This window comes from Jatropha curcas, chromosome 5 (assembly GCF_041381405.1).
Source record: "Jatropha curcas cultivar XTBG-Jc1 chromosome 5, XTBG_Jcur_1.0, whole genome shotgun sequence".
Lineage (NCBI taxonomy): Eukaryota > Viridiplantae > Streptophyta > Magnoliopsida > Malpighiales > Euphorbiaceae > Jatropha > Jatropha curcas.
Window position 1 is genome coordinate 25,182,082 of NC_143155.1, and position 20,680 is coordinate 25,202,761.

Below are 20,680 nucleotides of genomic sequence, written 5' to 3' on the forward strand. Positions count from 1 at the left end.
AATAATAATAAAATTTTATAATTTTAAAAAATTATTGTTAAATATAAGAAGAATGTAAAAAATATATAAATTATGAAAGCTGCCAGTGATCGCCAATGGTTGGTGGTGATGACCGATGGTGGTAGCCGATAGTGGTAGTCCGTGGTAAATGATGACTAGTAGTAGTGACTACAATGATTATAAATTTAAAAAAAATATGAATTTATAAGGTTTATCAATATCCGAAAAACGTTTTACTCTCTCAAAAATGGAAAGTTATTTTCCTTAAAAATAACATAATTTTCCTTTGACCAGAAAGATATTATCCATTGACTTATTTTTCTGAACCCCCCAAACAACGGAAATTTGTAGAAAATATTTTTCTGCAAGTTATTTTACGGAAACAAATGGAACCTAAAAGTTTATTTAAAAGAAGGGTAATATTGTCAATTTTTAAATACTACTAAAATAATATAATCTTTTACTTAACTAAATAATAATTTTCAAAATAAATAACTAATTATGAGTAAAATTATTTTATTTTAATCACCACTTATGATTTATTTAAATATTTTTTAATTTTTTAGGTCAAACTAAATATTATTTTACTTTTGAATTTCTATATAAGTTTGACAGACTTATAAGGCAACTCAAATACTATCTATTTATATAAATATATAATTTCTAAAACATAATTAATTATGTAACAAAATATAAATATTCAAATATTGATATGCATTTTATTTTTTCTTTCATTATAATTAATCCTTTTTTGCATTTAATAAACATTACATTTTTTTATTAAATAATAGAGTTACATAGTAAAATAAATATGGTTAGTTCACTAATGGAATTGAGATATAATTTCAATTTATTAAAACTTGTTACAACATAATTGGATATTTTTATACCTTTTTTAGTTATAAAAATTAATAAACATTTCAATTAAATGTATAAAAAGTTTAAAAGAAAACTAAATAATTATATCAGTTGAACTGTAATAATTATAGTAATTTGTTACATTAATAAATATTTATACTTGAGAATTTTAAAAGAAGCATTTAATTTCACTTTTCGTTATTTAATCGAAATACATGAGCAAATTATTGAAATTAAAATAATACAAATATAAATTGCAATCTTTTTTTGAAATATTACCCATCTATATCGATTCAAAAAACACGAGCAAGATTATATACTTCAAGCATTTTAAAAAAAAAAAAAAATATATATATATATATATATATATATATAAATATTTTCAATGCAAATGCAAATTTTTGCATAATAATTACTATTTTAATTTTTTATATTATTTATATTTAGGTGATTTTTATTTACTATTTTTTAATTCACAAATTACAAAATTACAATATATGTTTTAACTAGCATTTTCGTATTCCATTTTCATATAATTTTTCTATATCAGATACCATATATATAATGAATATTATAAAATCTGCACTGTCCATGCCATTTATAACAGTATCACAATAATATCAAAACCTATTAAAGGTACCATTTGAGTTGGGATTATTTGCTAATTTTTCTATTAACTTCCCACCAAATTGCAATGTATTCTAATCCAACTATCCGTACTGGAAAATGGAAGGTGGGGCATTTTGGTAATTGGAGAAGGGAGAATCTTTAACGCATGCTTGGTGGTTGGTCACGGCGACTCCTGACACTGTTGGAGGATATGACACGGTGTCATGCTTTTATAAAAGGTATGCGTGTTGGGCGGTGGCCAAGGACGGTTGTCTTTCGTCACGCGACTAAGAAATCCACTCTGTACAATTATGACCACGAGTATGTCATGACCTTTTTCTCTGTCTAATTCTATATTTGTTACTTCCTGCAATAAGTATAAAATGTTTTCGTCTTTCTGAGCACTAAAGATTTCATGATAATGAAATTCTTCAGTTCTTAAACCTTAAGTAATCTATGATTTATAAAATAAATACAATTATTATAATTTTCTGGTATAAATTATAATATTTTATACATCATAATTACAATTTATGAAAATTTTGAATTTGAGTCATTTTTACTACAAGAATTTTCACCAATTATATATATTTATAAAGCAAATATAATTTCTCTAAATTTGATAATATTATTTTATATATATAATTGTAATTTGTAATATCTAACTTTTTTAGGTTGCATCACCTTAATGGACTTTAATGTAATTTATATTTAAAATTGTAATCATGTAAATCTGTTTTAAATACAGCATTCATAATGATACTGAACGCAGATTATAATATGTATTTTATATATGGTAATTAATGGCAAAAAAAAATTTTGAGATACAGAAATATATTAATTTTAATTGATTATTGTATAACTATAATTGATTAATTAATAAGTTAGAAAATAATAATAATAATAATAATAATATATTATTGCTAGTCATTTGTCATATAATTTAATTTGATGATTGTTGATTAGAATCTAAATGCATAGTTTATATTTTGTTCTTTATAGGACAGCCTGTATGCATGTCATCATGAAAATTAAAGATAATATCAAAATATTTCAATATTTTTATTATCAGAAAAGTTGAAAAAATTTGGAAATTTTAGACTTGATCCTCAATGATTATTATTATTTTGATGAAAGGGGAGATGAATAAAACACAAACATATGTGGTTCATTTCATAACTCTAATTATGTGAAAGCATAATCTTTTGTACTCTTCTATGACTAGGACACTAATTGGAGAAAGCCAAAAGAAGCCTTGGAATTTTTTGTCTATTTAGTGGAAAATATTAAATAATCTCTGTTCATTAGTCCATGTTAGGCACAAGTTTTTGAGACTTTGTTTGTTATCTAACAAGAATATAGAGGGAAAAAAATACAATTTTAAAGGTTTAACCAAATGAAATATATATTTATTTATTTATTTCTATTTAAAAAAAGAAGGATATAGCTTTTTTCCGTTTGATAAGATAGGTAGGTGAGTAAGGTGACTTCTAAGCTTATACATTCTTTCTTTCCTTGCCATAGATGTTACCTGTCCCTCCTACTTGCAAGCTAACTGTTAGTAGGATGGTGAATTTTAACTACCCAAAAAAATTTTAACTCAGTTAGTTAAATCATTCTCTGACAACAGTTTTTTCTTTAAATAGCTCGGGTTAAAATATTTACAAGCTATTTAAAAAATTATTTGGTAATATAACATTTGAATTAATAATTAACTAATATACTAAGGACTCTTATAGTTTTAAAAAAATTAGTTATCGTATTTAAAATATTATTTTATACTGTTTAATGGAGGTTCAAACAAAATCTAAAATCTTCCATGGTTATGGGATTTTTTAACTTCAAAAAAGACTTTCCACGGTGCCATGGATTATTGCCATCATTTGCATCACTAGGCGGTTAAAACTTAAAAGTAATAATAAAGCAGGATTAGTTAAAAAAGGAATAGAGGCTTTTCACTTTAATGCTTCTAATTGGCCTCTAGTACGCACATGTGGCAAGGCAAAATCATGCGTGTGACTTTGCAAAACAGAGGATGAATATTGAAAACTGAAAAGTAAATATGAAATTAACGATTAACTAATGTTTATGATTATAATGTGAAGTTGCGAAACAACAAGTGAAAAAGAGAAATTACTAATCAATGGAAGCCCTCGTGGTTTAGTGGAGTGAATTCAAGGAGTTTTTTTTTACCATTTCAGCAAAAGGACTCAACAAGAAGACATCATCATTCATCGTCTTCAATTTTTTTTTTTTTTTTTTTTTTTTAACAAAAAATGCCAACCTAAGTACATGCATCCTCCAAGGGTCATTAAAATTCAACTAGGATCAACTTTTCTTTTTCTTTTTATTTTTATTTTTTCAATACAAGTTATCTCATTGCATTATTTTTAGGAAAATATTTTATGTTACCAATCAGGAAATTCCTTCTAATAAAGTAGAAAATAGATAGAGAATTTCAATTTCTGCTAAAATATGTTACAAGCCAATTTAAAAAAAAAATATCATGGTGATTGGATTTAATTATTTTATTAATATAATTTAAATTAATTAATGCTAGAATTCATGTGTAGAATGAAATTAAAATGATAGCTAATTAAGTGTAGTGTAGTTGGTTTTCTTACACTCTTTTAAAATAAAAGTAATTGGAGATACATGTTCAGTCTTTTCCTTCACAAATTTGGTAGGCGTTATTTAAATGAACAAGTTACCAAGTTAACCGTTTATTATTTAGAAAAATAATAAACTAAAATGAGCATATTTGTTTATTTAATTTCATATATACTAAAATGAGCATATTATTACAAACTGATTTTTCCTTTGAAATGATTAATGAAGAGAAATTCATATTCATATATGTCTTTAGTAATGGGTTTCAATAACAATAATACATGATTCATTATGCTGTGAACATATATTCTTGTCTATATGATAATGAATCTAAGGGACCCACCTTGAACCTGAGCCATTTGCCAGGTTTCTCCATCTTCTTCTTTATTCCTTCCTGGAAAAAAAAATTTAAAAAGAAGAAACAATGATGCTTCTGTAAAACAATTGATGACTTGATGGAGAAAAGGCAAGTAGGAAACATTATGTTCATTGGATCTTATCTTTGAGACTCAAAATCCAAATTTAGCAAACAAAAGCAAAATCCGTACAAAGTTATATCCCCCCATTAGTTAGGAATAGGCTATTGTTGATGGGCCCTGAAAATCACAGTTTAATTAATAAATACAAAGTTTAGTTTCAATTGAAATGGCATGGTGTGTTTGGTCACTAGCAAGCACTTGCACATGGACTTCTTATTTCACAGTTTTTTTTTTTTTTTTTTTTTGAAAAAGCAAACAAAGTAACAGACCTTATAATTGCCATGATTTTGTTAGGCAAAAGTGTAAGCAGGTGTGAAGAAGGAGAGTTCAGTGGCCCACTCCCAACTGCCATCAGATGAGATGAGAGGTTTCAGATGCCATTTGCTAGATCCCATCTTATATGTTGTGTTGTGCCTTTCCTTCCCTTACCTGCCATATGCTTATACTTACCAATTCTCAACAACTACTTGCTTTCTGCTATGAATCATAGCTGTGTGTGTAAGAATGTATTTAGACACATGAAAGGTGAATTTATATTCACATGTGCTAAAAGTTTGTGTTATCATTTGGTATTTTATGCATAGATGGATGCATCTGAATTCCTTTTTTAAAGGGTATTGATCTAATCATGCTTCTAATTTCATATTTAGCATCACGAATATGATATTGCACGTTTTCTTCTTCTTTAGTATATATGCCTCTTATAATACAATTTTTGCTAATTACACTTATTCTCCTTGTTCCTAAAAAGTTTTTACAGGAAATATTTTCTTCACATGAATTTTAAAAGTATTTTTCTTTTCATCTAACAATTATTATTGCACTTGTAGACAATAATCTAACATTAAATACACATAAAACTTTGATGTATACCAAAATCCTTCTCCTTAATGCTTAAAGAATCAATTGTTATTATATCATCTTATTGAGTAATTCTGACCAAAAAAAAAAAAAATCCATACCAAAAATAATGGATGGATGCCATTTCACGATATTTTCCGTACTTATAAAAAATGTATTCGTAGATTTTTATATATTTTATAATGTATATAAAAATTTATTTATCTTCTAAGACATACCATTTATTATTTATTATTTAGTAATACATGTAATATATTTTAATAATTCATAAAATTTTAAAACATCGTGGCCAACAAAAATTCCCGGAAAAGCATCAATCGTTTCAGCCCAAATTCTGAATGATTGGGCCGGGCTTCAAAGGTCCTTTTCTTGTTCTTGCTTACAAGTTAGAAATTTGTTAACTGGTCCATCCGTGGAATGGCGTATTGAAAGCCCATCCTCCGAATTCATTATTTTAAGAGCACGCATTACTAAAAAGATAATGCAATTATAGGAACATTTTTCCAGGTAAGCACCACATCAGATCCATATCCACTCATAATAGGGTCAAAATTGTCAACAACCAATCGCATCTCTCTACATCAACCAATATTCCAAAATTACCCCTTACCCACGCTTCGAAATGACCAAAAAACTACCATATCCTGCGTTTTTTTAACGTTAATCATCTTTCCTCTGCTCAAATCATTTTTCACTCAGGCTTCGCAAAACCATGGCGTCTATGGCATCTGTCTTCCGTCGAAAATTCTTCCACAAGCCTTTCCTTATCCAGATAAGACTATTCTCCGTCGAATCGCCTTCTCATGGCAAAAAAACGACTCAACGGTTAGAGAAAATTTTGGTGGCGAACAGAGGTGAAATTGCTTGCAGAATCATGAGGACTGCGAAGCGACTAGGGATTCGAACTGTGGCCATTTACAGCGACGCCGATAGAGACTCGCTTCATGTTAAAACAGCTGATGAGGCGGTTCATATAGGTCCACCTCCGGCTCGGTTGAGTTATTTGAATGGATCATCCATTGTTGAGGCTGCCATTCGTACTGGTGCTCAGGTGAGTTGCGCAATTTTTTGTTTAGTTATCGAAGAAGTAGAGGAGTCAAGAAACTAACGGTTAGTTTGAGTGGAACTTCATGACATTTTGGCCAAATATTCTAACGTTCTTATTGGTTGAACCAGTGTTTTTATTACTTCAAATTATCCAATTACGTGCTCATTGCAAATATACTCAGAGAGCCTAAATAATTTTGTGCGCTCGAGTGGGGATTATCACGCTAGTGTTTTATCCTTTTAAACACTGATATTTGTAGTTGGATATGACATTGTAGCATTATTAATCGCCATTTTTCTCTAGAATTCTGTATTTGACATTGAAATGGTTCTCCTCTTCCTCGCAATTGCTGCGGCTTTTACTGTGGGTTTGACTCGGCCTTATTCCTTCCTTCCCTGTTGTTTGCTTTTAATATTATTGGCTTGTAGTACTCTGCTGCACGTGAGGTAGGATAGGTGATGCATGGTTGATCGCTCTGGTTAATATTATTGGCTTCTTTTGAATATTAGGCGATACACCCTGGTTATGGTTTCTTATCAGAGAGTGCCGACTTCGCTAAACTTTGTGAAGATAAGGCTCTTATATTTATTGGCCCTCCAGCTTCAGCGATTCGGGATATGGGTGATAAAAGGTACAGATTATTTTGTTAACTGACTCCATCTTTTTACCTTTCAGATAAGCTTGTGTATTCAGACCTTAAATAAGTGCATGTCCCATTATCTTATTTATTAATGTTTGTTGTATATGTAACAGTGCTTCCAAGAGGATAATGGGTGCTGCAGGGGTGCCGCTTGTGCCTGGATATCATGGCAGTGAGCAAGATATTGAGCTCATGAAGTCAGAAGCAGATAAAATCGGATACCCCATCTTGATCAAGCCGACCCATGGAGGTGGGGGAAAGGTATGCTGTTATCTTGCAGCCTTTTACTTTGATATTATACAATCAGGAAAGAATGTGGTCTAAGATGTTTGTTGATGCATTTGTAGTGAGTAACCAATGCATTTTATCAGCTTAATATGCATCTATATCAAGTATTTTCTGATAAAAAAAAAATTGTTCAAAAAGGCAAACGCCATGTGGATGAAGTTTTTCTTGCTAAGTTAGATGTTTACTTCTTTTCAGATGAAGTTCTTATATTCTGCAGATTTTTTAGGGTATGAGGATTGTGCAAAGTCCAAATGAATTTGTTGATTCTTTCTTGGGAGCACAACGTGAGGCTGCTGCTTCTTTTGGTATAAATACAATTTTGCTGGAGAAATACATTACACAGCCAAGACATATAGAAGTCCAGGTAGTACTTTTTTTTTTTTGTTGGTCTAGATCTGTTAGTGTTGCCTTTCCAATATTAATATTGTAGTTGTATTATATATTCGCAAAATTATCTTCATCTCTCTTTAAATTTCTTGAAAGCATATGGTTTTACTTCAATGTTTCTCTGTTTCATGGCCATTATTATATTGATTCTCTGTTTGGTCTGTATATTAATCTTTAGATAATATGCTTGACTCTGTAGATATTTGGAGACAAACTTGGAAATGTACTGCATTTATATGAAAGAGATTGTAGCATACAGAGAAGACATCAGAAAATAATTGAAGAAGCTCCAGCTGTAATGTCTGGTTTCTATAGTTTCAGTTCAGGTTATTCACTGTGTATCTACAAAAGTTGTAACTAGAACTCTCCTTGATGCAGCCAAATGTTATGAATGACTTCCGCTCCCAGTTGGGTCAGGCTGCTGTTTCTGCAGCCAAGGTAACGCTCATCTAATTCATTTGCTGAATAATAAGCATATTTTAATCGATTCTAATATTATTATGTGTGGAAAACAGGGTAAAAGAATGCATCTTTTTTAAACCTTGAAAAGGACAAAAAATTTTTTTGTGTGGAAGTTATTTTACATGGAGCTATTTAACTAAAACTTGTCTACAACCTTTGATGAAGAAAAGATTGAGGTGAATGCAAACTGACATGGTTTAGTCAGCTGATCTTATTAGTTATTAGCATGATTCACTCTTGCATATGTTTTAGAAAAATGAACTTTACTAATAGAGAGTCGAGTTTGTTGATTCTTGGATACGAAGGAACAAGTAGAAAGAAATTTAATATAAAGAACTTAATCACTTATTAGCGAAATCTCAAATGAACTTGTTGGTATTATGGTATATTTCGGTATATTGAGCAAGACCAAAGATTTGTATTTGTTTATAAGCTCTCCTGGTGGATGGGTAATACGCAGAACTGGCATGTGTGTTTTTACTTTCATGAATGATGACTTTCATCTGTGGCCTAGTTTGAACTTACAAATCAACTTGATGACAAATTTGTAATTGGGCTTGATTAAACTTTCAAACACTGCTCTTTGTTTGTATTCAAGTCATAATATATTAACATTTCAACATAATTGACAAGTAATGGGAACCGCCTACTGTCTAATTGCCCTCATGATGCAAATAGATGTAGCAAGGTTTGCTTCTATCAGTGATTCAAGTAAGTTTGCCATATACTCTGATTGGTCAATTATTTACAGAACCTGTTTCAAGTTGCAATTTCTTCTCCATATTGCATTGTAACCAAGTTGATATAGTACTTTTGAGAGGGATACTTATCTTTTTAACTTACAAGGCTTGCCATGCCACATGGGAGACTGAGTTTGTAAGGCCGTTTGATTCGAAGGATCATATATTATTTTGCCTTAGATTTGGAAGATGAAATCATAAGATTAAAATGAAATTGGTTGTGATAAGAAAAATTTACCTGTTATTTAGAAATCTGCTGTGTATCATAACCAAGCTATTAGTGTTAGAATTGTATATCCATAGGAGTGCTGTCATTTTCTTGTATTTAGCTCTTCATATCTTAGAATTTTCTTTATATTGTTTGTTCAACTATACTTCGTTTTAATTCTTTTCATGGCATTCACTAATGCTCAAATCAAAAGGCAGTTGGTTACCACAATGCTGGAACTGTGGAGTTTATTGTTGACAAAGTCTCTGGCCAATTTTATTTTATGGAGATGAACACACGCCTTCAGGTTCTTAGCTCTCTATTTTCCATTTAGTAAACCTGAATTCCATGAGTTGACAAAATCCTAACAGGCACATTTCTATTCTTTTGTAGGTTGAGCATCCGGTCACAGAGATGATTGTTGGCCAGGATCTTGTAGAATGGCAAATCTGTGTTGCAAATGGAGAACCACTTCCTCTCAGTCAGTCACAGGTGCCATTGTTGGGTAAGCTTGCTCCTTAAAATATAAAATTTGGAACAAACTCATTTCTGTTCTGGCACATCAGTAGTTGAACATGTCCCTATCCCTATCTTCGGGTTGATGATGACTAGATCGAAAAAAGAAAAGAAAGAGGGATTAAACTAAATTAAATAATGATCCAACCTAATTAAGATGGCCATTATAAATCCCCATTCCCTGATTGTTTCCAATTTTTTTCTCATTTTTAATTATAGTTTTTTCTTTGAATTTTCGTTTTACTAGATTATAAAGATAAATATTAATGTATAACTCATAAAAATATAAATGAGTTATATAACTATACAGAAACCGTACTACCTTAATATATATACACTTCATGCCCCATTGGGGCCATTCTCCACCCCACTGCTATCCCTAATTCCAGAAGCCAAAGAAGAATTCATTTAATAGATTGTCTAAGCTTTCTTCTGCTCAGGTTGCAATACATTGTTGGCTTGCTATATCAGTAGGAAAATTTACTTTTACATCTCGTGCAAGCTTGAATATCAGTACAATACCTTTATCAAGCAGTCTCTTTAGATATTACGTATTTCTTTTGACAGGTCATGCATTTGAAACCCGAATATATGCTGAAAATGTTCCTAAAGGATTTCTTCCTGCAACTGGAGTTCTTCATCATTATCGACCTGCTGCTGTCTCATCAACAGGTGCAATTGCAATGCAAAAACCAAGTTATTTGCACTTAATATGAACTAGCATCAGTATGGTCTGAAAATCATTTTCATACCATGATCAAACTTGAAGGATTTTGTTTTATACTTGCATTATTGGCTGACCAAGTTTTTCCATGATCAAACTATTCTTCAATCAGGTCTCCAATTTATTGATTGTCCAGTTATTTTCACTTTAAAGGTACTTGCAAGATAAGACAGATATAGCTGCAGAAAGAGTCATTTTTATGACTCAAGTCTACCAATACTTTTGATTGAATTGGTTCCTTTTTGTCTCTCTTAATTTTGGTGTCCTCTCTTTTTGGCTTATGTTAAATCTTGCTAAATTAACAGTTCGGGTTGAGACTGGAGTCGAAGAGGGGGACACTGTTAGCATGCACTATGATCCTATGATTGCAAAGCTTGTAGTCTGGGGAGAAAACCGTGCTGCAGCATTAATCAAACTGAAAGATTGTCTATCAAAATTTCAGGTATGCATTAACTCGAGTCATGTGACAATTGGATTTTGCTTGTTAAGATCTGGACTGTCCATTAAATATTTAAACTGTGATTCATAGACTTGGTGCAATAACTCTATGAACTTGCAATATCTCAATGAAATTTGCTTGCTTATATCATGGAAACTTGTGACAGTTTGTAATACTGTCTACTTGGCCTTGATGGTAGTAGCAAGCCAGAAACTTAGTATTTTAAATCAGTGGACTGGACATCACCTTGGAGTCTTCTTAGATGATGAACATGATTTATATCTGGTGAGAACTAAAGTTGTACTATGTGCATCTTTTAGTCTCACATCACTCTGCTACTTCTCTTTTAGGTTTAGTCACCTCATAAGTTTTGGGTTATACTACACTTGGGTAAAGACATAAAGTTTTCTAGATACCTGAAGACAACTAATTCATGTAGATTTTAGAATCTGTCACAGTGAAAAAATGTAATCATTCAAAGATTAATTGGCTGGCAGGTAGCAGGAGTGCCAACTAATATCAGTTTTCTCCAAAAACTTGCTGACCATAGGTCATTTGAAGAAGGCGAGGTGGAAACCCACTTTATTGAGCACCATAAAGATGATCTCTTTACTGATCCTAACAATTCATTGTTAGCTAAGGAGGCATATAATAGTGCCAGATTCAGTGCAGCTCTGTTAGCTGCATGTCTTTGTGAAAAGGAACATTCTGCTTTGAAGGAAAGTCCTCCTGGTATGTTGAAGGCTATTTTGGTTTTGCAATAATATTCCTTTTTTATTCTTCATGACATCAATGCCTGGAATACCTTCAGGGGGCAACAGCTTACACTCCATATGGTATTCTCATCCCCCATTCAGAGTCCATCACCTAGCTAGGCGTACTATGGTATTCGAGTGGGACAATGAATATGATAGTAGCGGCTTAAAGCTTTTGACAGTTGATATCATGTACCAGCCGGATGGGAACTATTTGATCAAGGTATTTATCTTCTTATACTGGATGTAAGTGGAAAGTTTGAATGGCTGTTCTGGTACATAAAGTTATAATCCATCTTTATCTGTGCACAGATAGGAGAAATCAGTTCTCCTGGTTTGGAAGTCAAAGCAATGTATCTGCATGATGACAATTTTCGAGTTGAGGCTGATGGTATAAGCATGAATGTTAATTTGGCTGCGTATTCAAAGGTAACTGGATATCTTTACATTCATGGACTTTGTGAATGTAGTTTCTTTCTTGTTAATTTTTAGGATAACAGGCCTTTTTCTTGGTTCCCATTGCAATCAAATACTTTAGTAATGGTATGAAGATTATGTAGATGGCAGTTCGGCAATGGTGCCGCATGCCTTTTTGGCTAGCATCTTTTCTTGTCTCTTGCAGTAGTGTTTTTAGTTGGCATCATGGGTTAACATACTTGCCAGAGTCTGACCCTGAGGTGCTCTTGAACCTACCCATGGGCATCCCTTACCATGATATGTTGTTTTTTTGGACACTTCAATCGTTGAAAGCATGTGCTTTGCCAAGTTTGATGGTTCATTGATATATCGTAATTGTTGTTGCTACTACTGCCACTTGGTAGAACAAACTTTTGGTAATAAAAAAGTCGGAGGAACATTTTGGTGAAAAAACATTGCTCAATCAATTATAGAAGAGCATATTTGCATGCATGCGTGTTTTTCTGCATCTTTGCACGCAGGCAGGTGTATATATGTCAATCCCTGTCTATATATCTGGTTGTTTATCCTTGTTTGTGGCATGCATGCGTGTCTGTGGCATTGACATAAAATCTTCCACTTTGGTGTGCCAGGATGAGACAAGGCACCTTCATATATGGCATGCGTCTCACCATCATCATTTTAGACAAAAAATAGGGCTTGATTTATCTGATGATGATGAAACCCAACATACGACCAAGTTTGAGACTGCATCTCACCCTCAAGGATCTGTGGTTGCTCCCATGGCTGGTTTGGTGGTTAAGGTTGTTGTGAAGGATGGATCAAAGGTGGAGGAAGGGCAACCCGTATTAGTGTTAGAAGCAATGAAGATGGAGGTTTGTAGTGATTGCCAATAAAATTTTGGATCAATTTATTTTCTTTGCTGACTTTTTATAATTATTTTTCTTCATTTGAATAGCATGTTGTAAAGGCACCATTAGCTGGCTATGTTCATGGGCTTCAAGTCACAGCTGGCCAGCAGGTTTCAGACAGTACTCTTCTTTTCAGCATTAAGGTTAGTCAATGTTATTTGCATGCAATTGAAATAAGCTGATGTTTAGATTTAGTATAGCACATGAGTTGCAATTGATATTAACTGGTTTCACTTCACAATGTGCAGAAATTGTCCACTCATATTACATCATAATTTGTTCTTTCAATATTAAGTTTAATTTTGCATTGCACTTTTCTCCATTTCTATTCATGGGTTAATTATGTGGACAAAAAATAACTCATGCATAATGACAAATTTGAGTTTATGGAAATTAGGTTGAATCCAGTCTCCTGGAGTTCAATTTATGTTGAATGGATTTCAGTTTTCCCATTCCCACTGAAAATTGGATATAGGAAAAAAAAATATTAATGCAGCGTGTTCATATTTCACACCCATTGCAAAAATCAATTGGGAGTTTGGGACTATCCTACTTCAGAAGTTCTATTCTCTAAATATTTTTGAAGGTTGGCTGCAAGAAGAGGCCTAAAATTGAAAAGACTGATAATTTGCCAAGACAGCTTGTTTGGTGCTTTAATCATCATGGCAACAAGCATAAAATTTTCTGTTGTCTTGAATTCAGTTTTCTTTTTTCTTTTAAAATACTGATATAATGTTTGAATTCCTAGTTTTTGGCATCAAGCTGACTTGGACTTTACATGGTACAGTAATAGTTTCTCAGTCCTAGGGGACTTAAAAAGTTGCTTCCCAGTGTGTGAATCCCATGAAAACACATTACCAAAAGTCGTCTAATATAGCATGGGTATTCTATTGATTATATGCATGCTTTATAGGACCTTTGTTGAAGCATATTATTTCCTTGTGCAGGATGAATAAAATTTCTGAAGTTCTGATTTTTTTTACTGCTTCAGCAAAACGCCACTACTTAAACATATTAAGGGAATTGGCAAAAAGTTTGTGGTAAGAAAATTTGTTGTTCCTTTCACCTCTATGCTTCATAGAATGAGAAATGTAAAAGGAGAAAACTCCTGTAAACTAAATATTTCTTCTGGTAATAATACACATCTAATTTATTTGAATTACTTCTCTGCATGTTGATATTTTCTTTCTTTACTCAATCATACACACTATTGTGCATGTCCACATATGCACACACATACTTACCAGAGAAGGCAAGAATACCGATGGCGTATCTAAAAGGCAAATGAAAGCAGTGCCAATCATTGTGGACTTAATTGTTATAACTGGTAACTCTTTGGTTTTAATGGAAATTTTCTTTGGAAGTTAGGAAGCAATCCTTGTCTGGCATAAAGAATATTGTAGCCTTTTCCTCCTGGTCAAACTTTATTATATAATAATGCACATCAAAATTTAGTGGCCAAAGCAAACATCATGAGAATATGAGGTATGTCAATGGAGTTCATAGACTGGCAGGTCGATTCATCAATTATTCAAGGTACTTTTTTGCCAATTGGTGTGGGCTTGCCAAAACTTGATCGAGTCACTGACTTGTTTAATTTGTATGAATCACTTTATCTGTAAAAAGTCATATCTGAAAAGTATTCTTAATAACGGTCAAACTAGGCATCATTCTTGCTTGTCATTGTAACAAAAGTACCTTGATTTTAGAAGGTCTCTCTTAGTGTTGATTTGATATTCTTTACCATTAATCTGATAGTCACTGTTTAGAGTTGAGTTTGATTGAAGTTCTTGAAATTCTGCAAGGCACGATTAAAATCCAGAGATCAAGACGATGTGTTCCTCAGTAACTATGTACCTTGGATAAAATTCTCATGCAGGTGGTCTCATCACTTTAAGAATCTCAGGTATATAAGCTTAAATTTTCAAGTTAAAAATGAGTTTTTGTTGCGGTAGTAGTCATGAAGACCCAATATTCTCGTAAGAAATTGGTTGCTTTCCTGGCAGATGGAAAGAAATGTTGATGTGATGGAAAAAACCACCCATTATTCCTTACTTGTCCAATTGCCTAAAGCTATTATTTTGATCAACTTTTTTATTATTACTTTCCCACTCCAGAGAAAGATTCTGATCTGATATGTGATGTGTGTTCGAAAGCCGGCACTAATAATAGGTCCAACGTCCATGGGGTCAGAATTTCACAGAATTATTCTTTAAAATGCGAGGTTCTCTCTTCCCTCTCGTAGTTGCGGAATTGTAAAAATGAATTTTCTTTTTCTTTTTCTTATTTTTTTCTCTTGATTTGATTCTGGTGAAAGTTGTGAGCTGGTTCTAGAGTGACGGTGGAAGAAACTAAGCATTGAGCTTATCTAAGGATGAATATAGAATCTATGACAGTGGGACAGTGCTATATTGGATGCTTAGGAAGCATCAAGGAAGCTGCTACAAACCTAAACAAGATGCGATTGGGCGACAGTACATAGTTAGGCAAAAGGTCCTTTTGATTGTCGCCCTTTCTGGGACTCGAAAAGCTGTTAGAAACTATCGAAAAGAAAAAAAGAAATAGTAATTACCGTTAAAGTAAAACTAAGTTAGGAACTTAACAAAGTATAAAATTCAAACTTATCGATATTTTTCCTTCTTGTTTAAATTGAGCTTTCAGTAACTGTAGTATTTTAGACCAACTTTTATCAGTAAAATTATGGGTTCATAAGTTTTATTTATAAAATATTAGATCAAGATAAAATGACGTTATTTACATTAATTTTTAAGATAAATAAAAGGGGCATTTTTATTAAATTATACACATGAATTTATATTTTGTTCAATTTCTAGAATCCGTCTAATAGGATTAATTTATTTAGATTTAGTCTATAAATCTATTTATAGATTGAATTAATAAAAAAATGAAATAAAAGTATTTTCGATGCTTCGTTAAAAAAAAAAAAAGTGGATATAGTTTTTAAAAAACTTTATTAAAGGAATCATCAATATCTAAGCAATCTAAGGTTTAATACATTACAGGGATATTTTAGTCATTGTAAAACATTGTAGCTTATAAAAATTTTAAAAATCTCTAAATTCCGGTAAGTCGGTTAAAAGTGACAGGTAAGGAACAGCGTATTTAAGAGTTGAAACGTCTGCTTGGAAACAGTCGCGGCAGCTATTTTAGGCCACAATCTGCCATTCACTTTTTCTCTCTCTCAGAAAAATCTTTCCATCATTTTTCCTCTTTTTCTCCATTCATCTGATTGGTTCCCCTTTTATACTATTCATTTTTTCTCCTCCACAAAACCCTGCTTTCGTTATTGCGCGCTCTGTCTCTCTCTCATGCATCTTTTTCTGTGCTTTTTTTTTTAATAAAAAGAATCGTGGGTTTTTATTTGATTGTTCTTAGTTTTTCTAAGAATTGTATTTTTGTCATTCTTTTCTTCTTTTCTTTCTTGGTTATCTTCAAGCTATAATTTTTCCATTTTTCAAAATTTTCTTTTGGGCAAATAAATTTTGGATTTTGAGTCCATAAGTCTGACTTTGGATTGATAAAAATAAACACTTCATTCTTCTTTCTTTAGCTGCTTCTTCATTTACATGGTTGTATGCTTGCTTTGTTTTACAGTCTCAGGTACAAAATTTAGGATCACAAAATCTTGTATTACCAACTTTTACTTCTTCAGTTAGAGTTTTTAGACTTATTATAGAAGAAGAGACAAAAATGGAATCAAGCAATGTTAGGGAAGTTGAAGGGGGTCTAAAAGCAGAGGAATCCAATAGCCATGAAGTAGAAGCAACCTCTAACACCCAAGAAAAGTGCTTGAGTTCACAAGCGAAAGATGCGGGTAGTATTAGCAACAGAGAAATGTATTTTAGAGCAGATAAAATTGATTTCAAGAGCTGGGATATTCAGCTAGAGAAGCACTTGAACCGTGCTTGGTCAAGGGATGGGGAAGTTCAGACAAAAAGACAAGAATGGGAGATTGATTTGAGCAAATTGGATATGAGGCATGTTATAGCTCAAGGGACTTACGGTATCGTGTATAGAGGCAATTATGACGGCCAAGATGTTGCTGGTAATGCATTTTAATTAATTTGGAATTTAGTTAATTTTGCACTTACAAATTCATTTCTCTTTTTGTTGAATTCGTTTGTTTGAAAAGTTTGTCTTGTAGATGATTCTTTGATTAGTTCTGGCTTACTTTTATGGTGTTCTACATCTGTCAATGAATTCTATGAATTAGTAATTAAAACGAGGTAAAGAAAACTACACTGAGACTTGGTACTTTTCATATAAAAAGGTGCTAAGGAAATCTTTTAGCAGTTCAAATGCTCAAATTTCAATATAAGTGATGATAAGTTAATTCATGATTAGTCCAGTTCAAGATCTGATAAGAACTTTTATGATAGGACAGAATGAGATGCTTACAGGTAAGTGCTGGCAGGTTGTTTTAATTATATAGATATCCTGTCTTTCAACTTAATTTATGAAAGTAGTATTAACTCTTGTTTAAACTCTTTTTTCTATTTTTTCTGGGTCAAACAACAATGATTAAGAACAATCATCAGACAAATGATTAAACAACTTAGTACTTTAAACCTTCTTGGTTAAATTCTGTCTTAGTTGATTGTGTTTTAAGGTTTAGATCATAATAATTGATGCCCCTATCCAACTTTTGGGTGACTAATTAGTGACTAAAAGTCTATCCGATTGATATAAAGTTGCCTAGTAAAATTGCACCTGCAGTAGGAGCTTTCCTTTTTATCAATAGATACATAATCTTACTCCATAAATCAAATTGTAAGGTCATGTATCTATAATTATTTTTTCTTAGTTATATCCTTACTGCCTATTGTGATTCTCAAACATTATAGTGAAGATATTGAGTTGGGGGGAGGATGGCATTGCCACTGCTGCTGAAATTGCAGCTCTTCGGGCATCTTTTCGGCAAGAGGTTGCTGTTTGGCATAAGCTCGACCATGCCAATGTTACAAAGGTGAATGATACTATGATGCTTTGAGCATTTAATTACCATAAATCATAATATCACTTGAGTTGTATATTCATTTTCTACATTATTTGGATATTATCCATCTTCAGACTTAAGTTAAAGTTAAATTTTCTTTACAAATTATATTATAGACCTCTGTGTTCAGATTTTAAGTAAAATTTCACATTATAGTTTGTTGGAGCTTCAATGGGGACTTCCAATCTCAAGATGCTTCCCAAAAGCCCTGCAAATGGAAGTTATGATTCTCATCCTTCCAGGGCATGCTGTGTTGTCCTTGAGTATCTTCCAGGTGGGACGTTAAAGAAATTTTTAATCAGAAATAGAAGGAAGAAACTTGCCTTCAAGGTTGTGATTCAGCTTGCTTTGGACCTTTCAAGAGGGTAAGTACACATTTTTGGGGAATGTAATCTTCGATTCAGGCTTGATTAACATTTTTTTTTACTTGATCCACTGTTGCAGTTTGAGCTACCTTCACTCTAAAAAGATTGTACATCGTGATGTCAAGACAGAAAATATGTTGTTGGATGCTCATAGAACATTGAAAATAGCTGATTTTGGTGTTGCACGAGTTGAAGCACAGAATCCACGGGATATGACAGGGGAAACTGGTACTCTTGGATATATGGCCCCAGAGGTACGTACTGTTCTTTCTGTGGCTATCTCTTATAATATCCTGTTTTGTCTGAAAGGTGGATAAAAGACTAACATAATAACTTGTCTAGGTCCTTGATGGTAAGCCTTACAATAGGAAATGCGATGTGTACAGCTTTGGCATATGCTTATGGGAAATTTATTGCTGTGATATGCCTTATCCTGATCTTAGTTTCGCTGAAGTTTCATCTCAGGTTGTTCGACAGGTTTGTCTTTTCATATATTTATCTCTGTAGTTTCAGGTTCCGTTATTACTTATTTTGCTGGTTGTAGTTTGACACGCCCCACATTTGAAACTATTTCTTACATAAATGTCAACTTCATCAATCATTGTGACTTTTGAACAGAATTTACGCCCTGAAATCCCCAGATGTTGCCCGCATCCATTGGCAGGCATCATGAGAAAATGTTGGGATGCAAATCCACACAAACGTCCTGAGATGGATGAGGTAGTGAAGCTGCTTGAAGCAATTGATACTAGCAAAGGAGGTGGCATGATACCTGAAGGCCAATCTACCGGCTGTTTCTGTTTCAGTTCAGCCCGAGGTCCATAGCTCCTCAACTTCCATGACCGGTATATAATTCTTATTTGCAGAGTACTTGTGCAAATTCATTGCTAGAATGCAGCCGGCCTTCAAATAACTAAGACATAGATTTCTGCAGTCTCCTGAAGGCAGAGGAATTTCTGGTCTTTGTAAGTTCTTGCAAGTTTAAAGTTCATGAAAGGTTTGGCTGCTGTAATTATTATTGCTACAGAAAATTGGAAAATTGGAGCTTCATATTTGTATTGTATAACATTTCTTGAGATGGTTTCAGTTTAGATAGATCAATATAGTAGTTTATATGTTTAAAGGAAAGAAGATCCTCAGAATATTTTCTGTTTCAAAGAAAAAAAAAAAATGGTTATGATACATCCAAGGCAGAATCTTGCGCAGCTGATACAGCATCACCCAAGTTTATGTATAAAAAAACCTTTACGCTTAAAAAAAAAAAAAAAAAAAAACAAACAGGAAATTTGATTTTTTTTTTATATTTTTTTGAACATTTTAATTTTGATAAGTATTAGTCTTCTTGCACAAGTGCATGAACATCATAGTCAATATAAATGAAATAAGTATTGGGACAATCATAAATTAGTGATCCAATTTTATTTATTTTTCTATTTAAGTATCTCAATTTTATTTTTTATCAATTTAATTAAATGTATTTTGTCAAAATTTCTTACTGAAACATCAAAATAGAGAACAAATGAATGAATGTTTAGATGTGATTTTATTAAATAAAATTGTTTAATTTGACAATAAAATTCCGGTTGAAAATAAAAAGTTTTATTCAAACACTTGATTGATAAAAAAAATAAAATTGAGACATTAAAAAAAAAAACAAACTAGCAAAATTTAGACCCCAATTCTTTAAAAATTTAAGATAAAGAACCAATAATTTAATAATTTTCAAATTAGAATGCGATTATCGGGCTTTTGACAAAAATGATGCTCTCTATAAAATTATTTTCCAATCTAATGCCATTTCAAAATTATTTACCAATCTAATATTTGTCCTAACATAGAAAGAGAGTGTTGCACTAAAAGCACCAACTGACTTGGTGCTTTCAGTGCAATAAAAAAAGTAAAGCAGTCAGCAAAAAATAGTTATATGAATAACAATAATTTTTATTTTGTATTGAGACCACCAATCCAATTGGTGGTTTCAATACAAAATGAAAATTTTAAGTTGTCAATTTGCCTTTTTACTAAAGCATACAATTCGTTTGGTGATTTTAGTGCAACTATGGGATGTGACCACTAATCAGTAAAAAGTACACGGAGAAACAGCGTTTTGTTAAAGAGTCCACTGGATAATTAGTGGTTTCAATAAAAAAATATTTATTCACTTAAAATATTTTTTTACAAAAACATACATATAATCTGATGATTTTGGTGCAATACATTTGATTGTGCAGCGAACTAGACGTTGGATTTCATTTCGAGGTGCACAAGTTAGAGCTCTAGTAATTATTCGATAGCTTTTTATATTATTTTATAATTTCTTAGTCTAATTGATTAATAAATCTTGCT

At 32.1% G+C, this 20,680-nt stretch overlaps 2 protein-coding genes across 3 annotated transcripts; both read left to right on the forward strand.

Annotated features, from left to right (window-relative positions):
• The first annotated feature begins 6,084 nt into the window (after positions 1-6,084).
• Positions 6,085-15,055, forward strand: MCCA (methylcrotonyl-CoA carboxylase alpha chain). Of its 2 annotated transcripts, XR_016321033.1 has the most exons (17): positions 6,085-6,468; positions 6,975-7,096; positions 7,219-7,366; positions 7,620-7,757; positions 7,980-8,075; positions 8,159-8,218; positions 9,405-9,497; positions 9,584-9,695; positions 10,274-10,378; positions 10,736-10,872; positions 11,367-11,601; positions 11,681-11,847; positions 11,937-12,053; positions 12,674-12,916; positions 13,000-13,095; positions 13,900-13,992; positions 14,758-15,055. XR_016321033.1 is itself a non-coding variant. In XM_089722130.1 (16 exons), exons 1-16 carry the CDS (start codon positions 6,130-6,132, stop codon positions 13,906-13,908), a joined length of 2,217 nt encoding a protein of 738 aa, XP_089578256.1. In that variant the 5' UTR covers positions 6,085-6,129; the 3' UTR covers positions 13,909-14,111. The 2 variants fall into 2 exon arrangements, 1 of the variants encoding a protein (XP_089578256.1); XM_089722130.1 differs by lacking the exon at positions 14,758-15,055 and having other exon boundaries at positions 13,900-14,111.
• Positions 15,056-16,097: 1,042 nt separating this feature from the next.
• LOC105649953 (serine/threonine-protein kinase 52) lies at positions 16,098-19,465 on the forward strand. The gene is made up of 6 exons (XM_012236799.4): positions 16,098-17,018; positions 17,818-17,939; positions 18,126-18,334; positions 18,414-18,588; positions 18,677-18,811; positions 18,953-19,465. The coding sequence occupies exons 1-6, from the start codon at positions 16,664-16,666 to the stop codon at positions 19,157-19,159; spliced, it is 1,203 nt and encodes a 400-aa protein (XP_012092189.1). The 5' UTR covers positions 16,098-16,663; the 3' UTR covers positions 19,160-19,465.
• Positions 19,466-20,680: the final 1,215 nt, after the last annotated feature.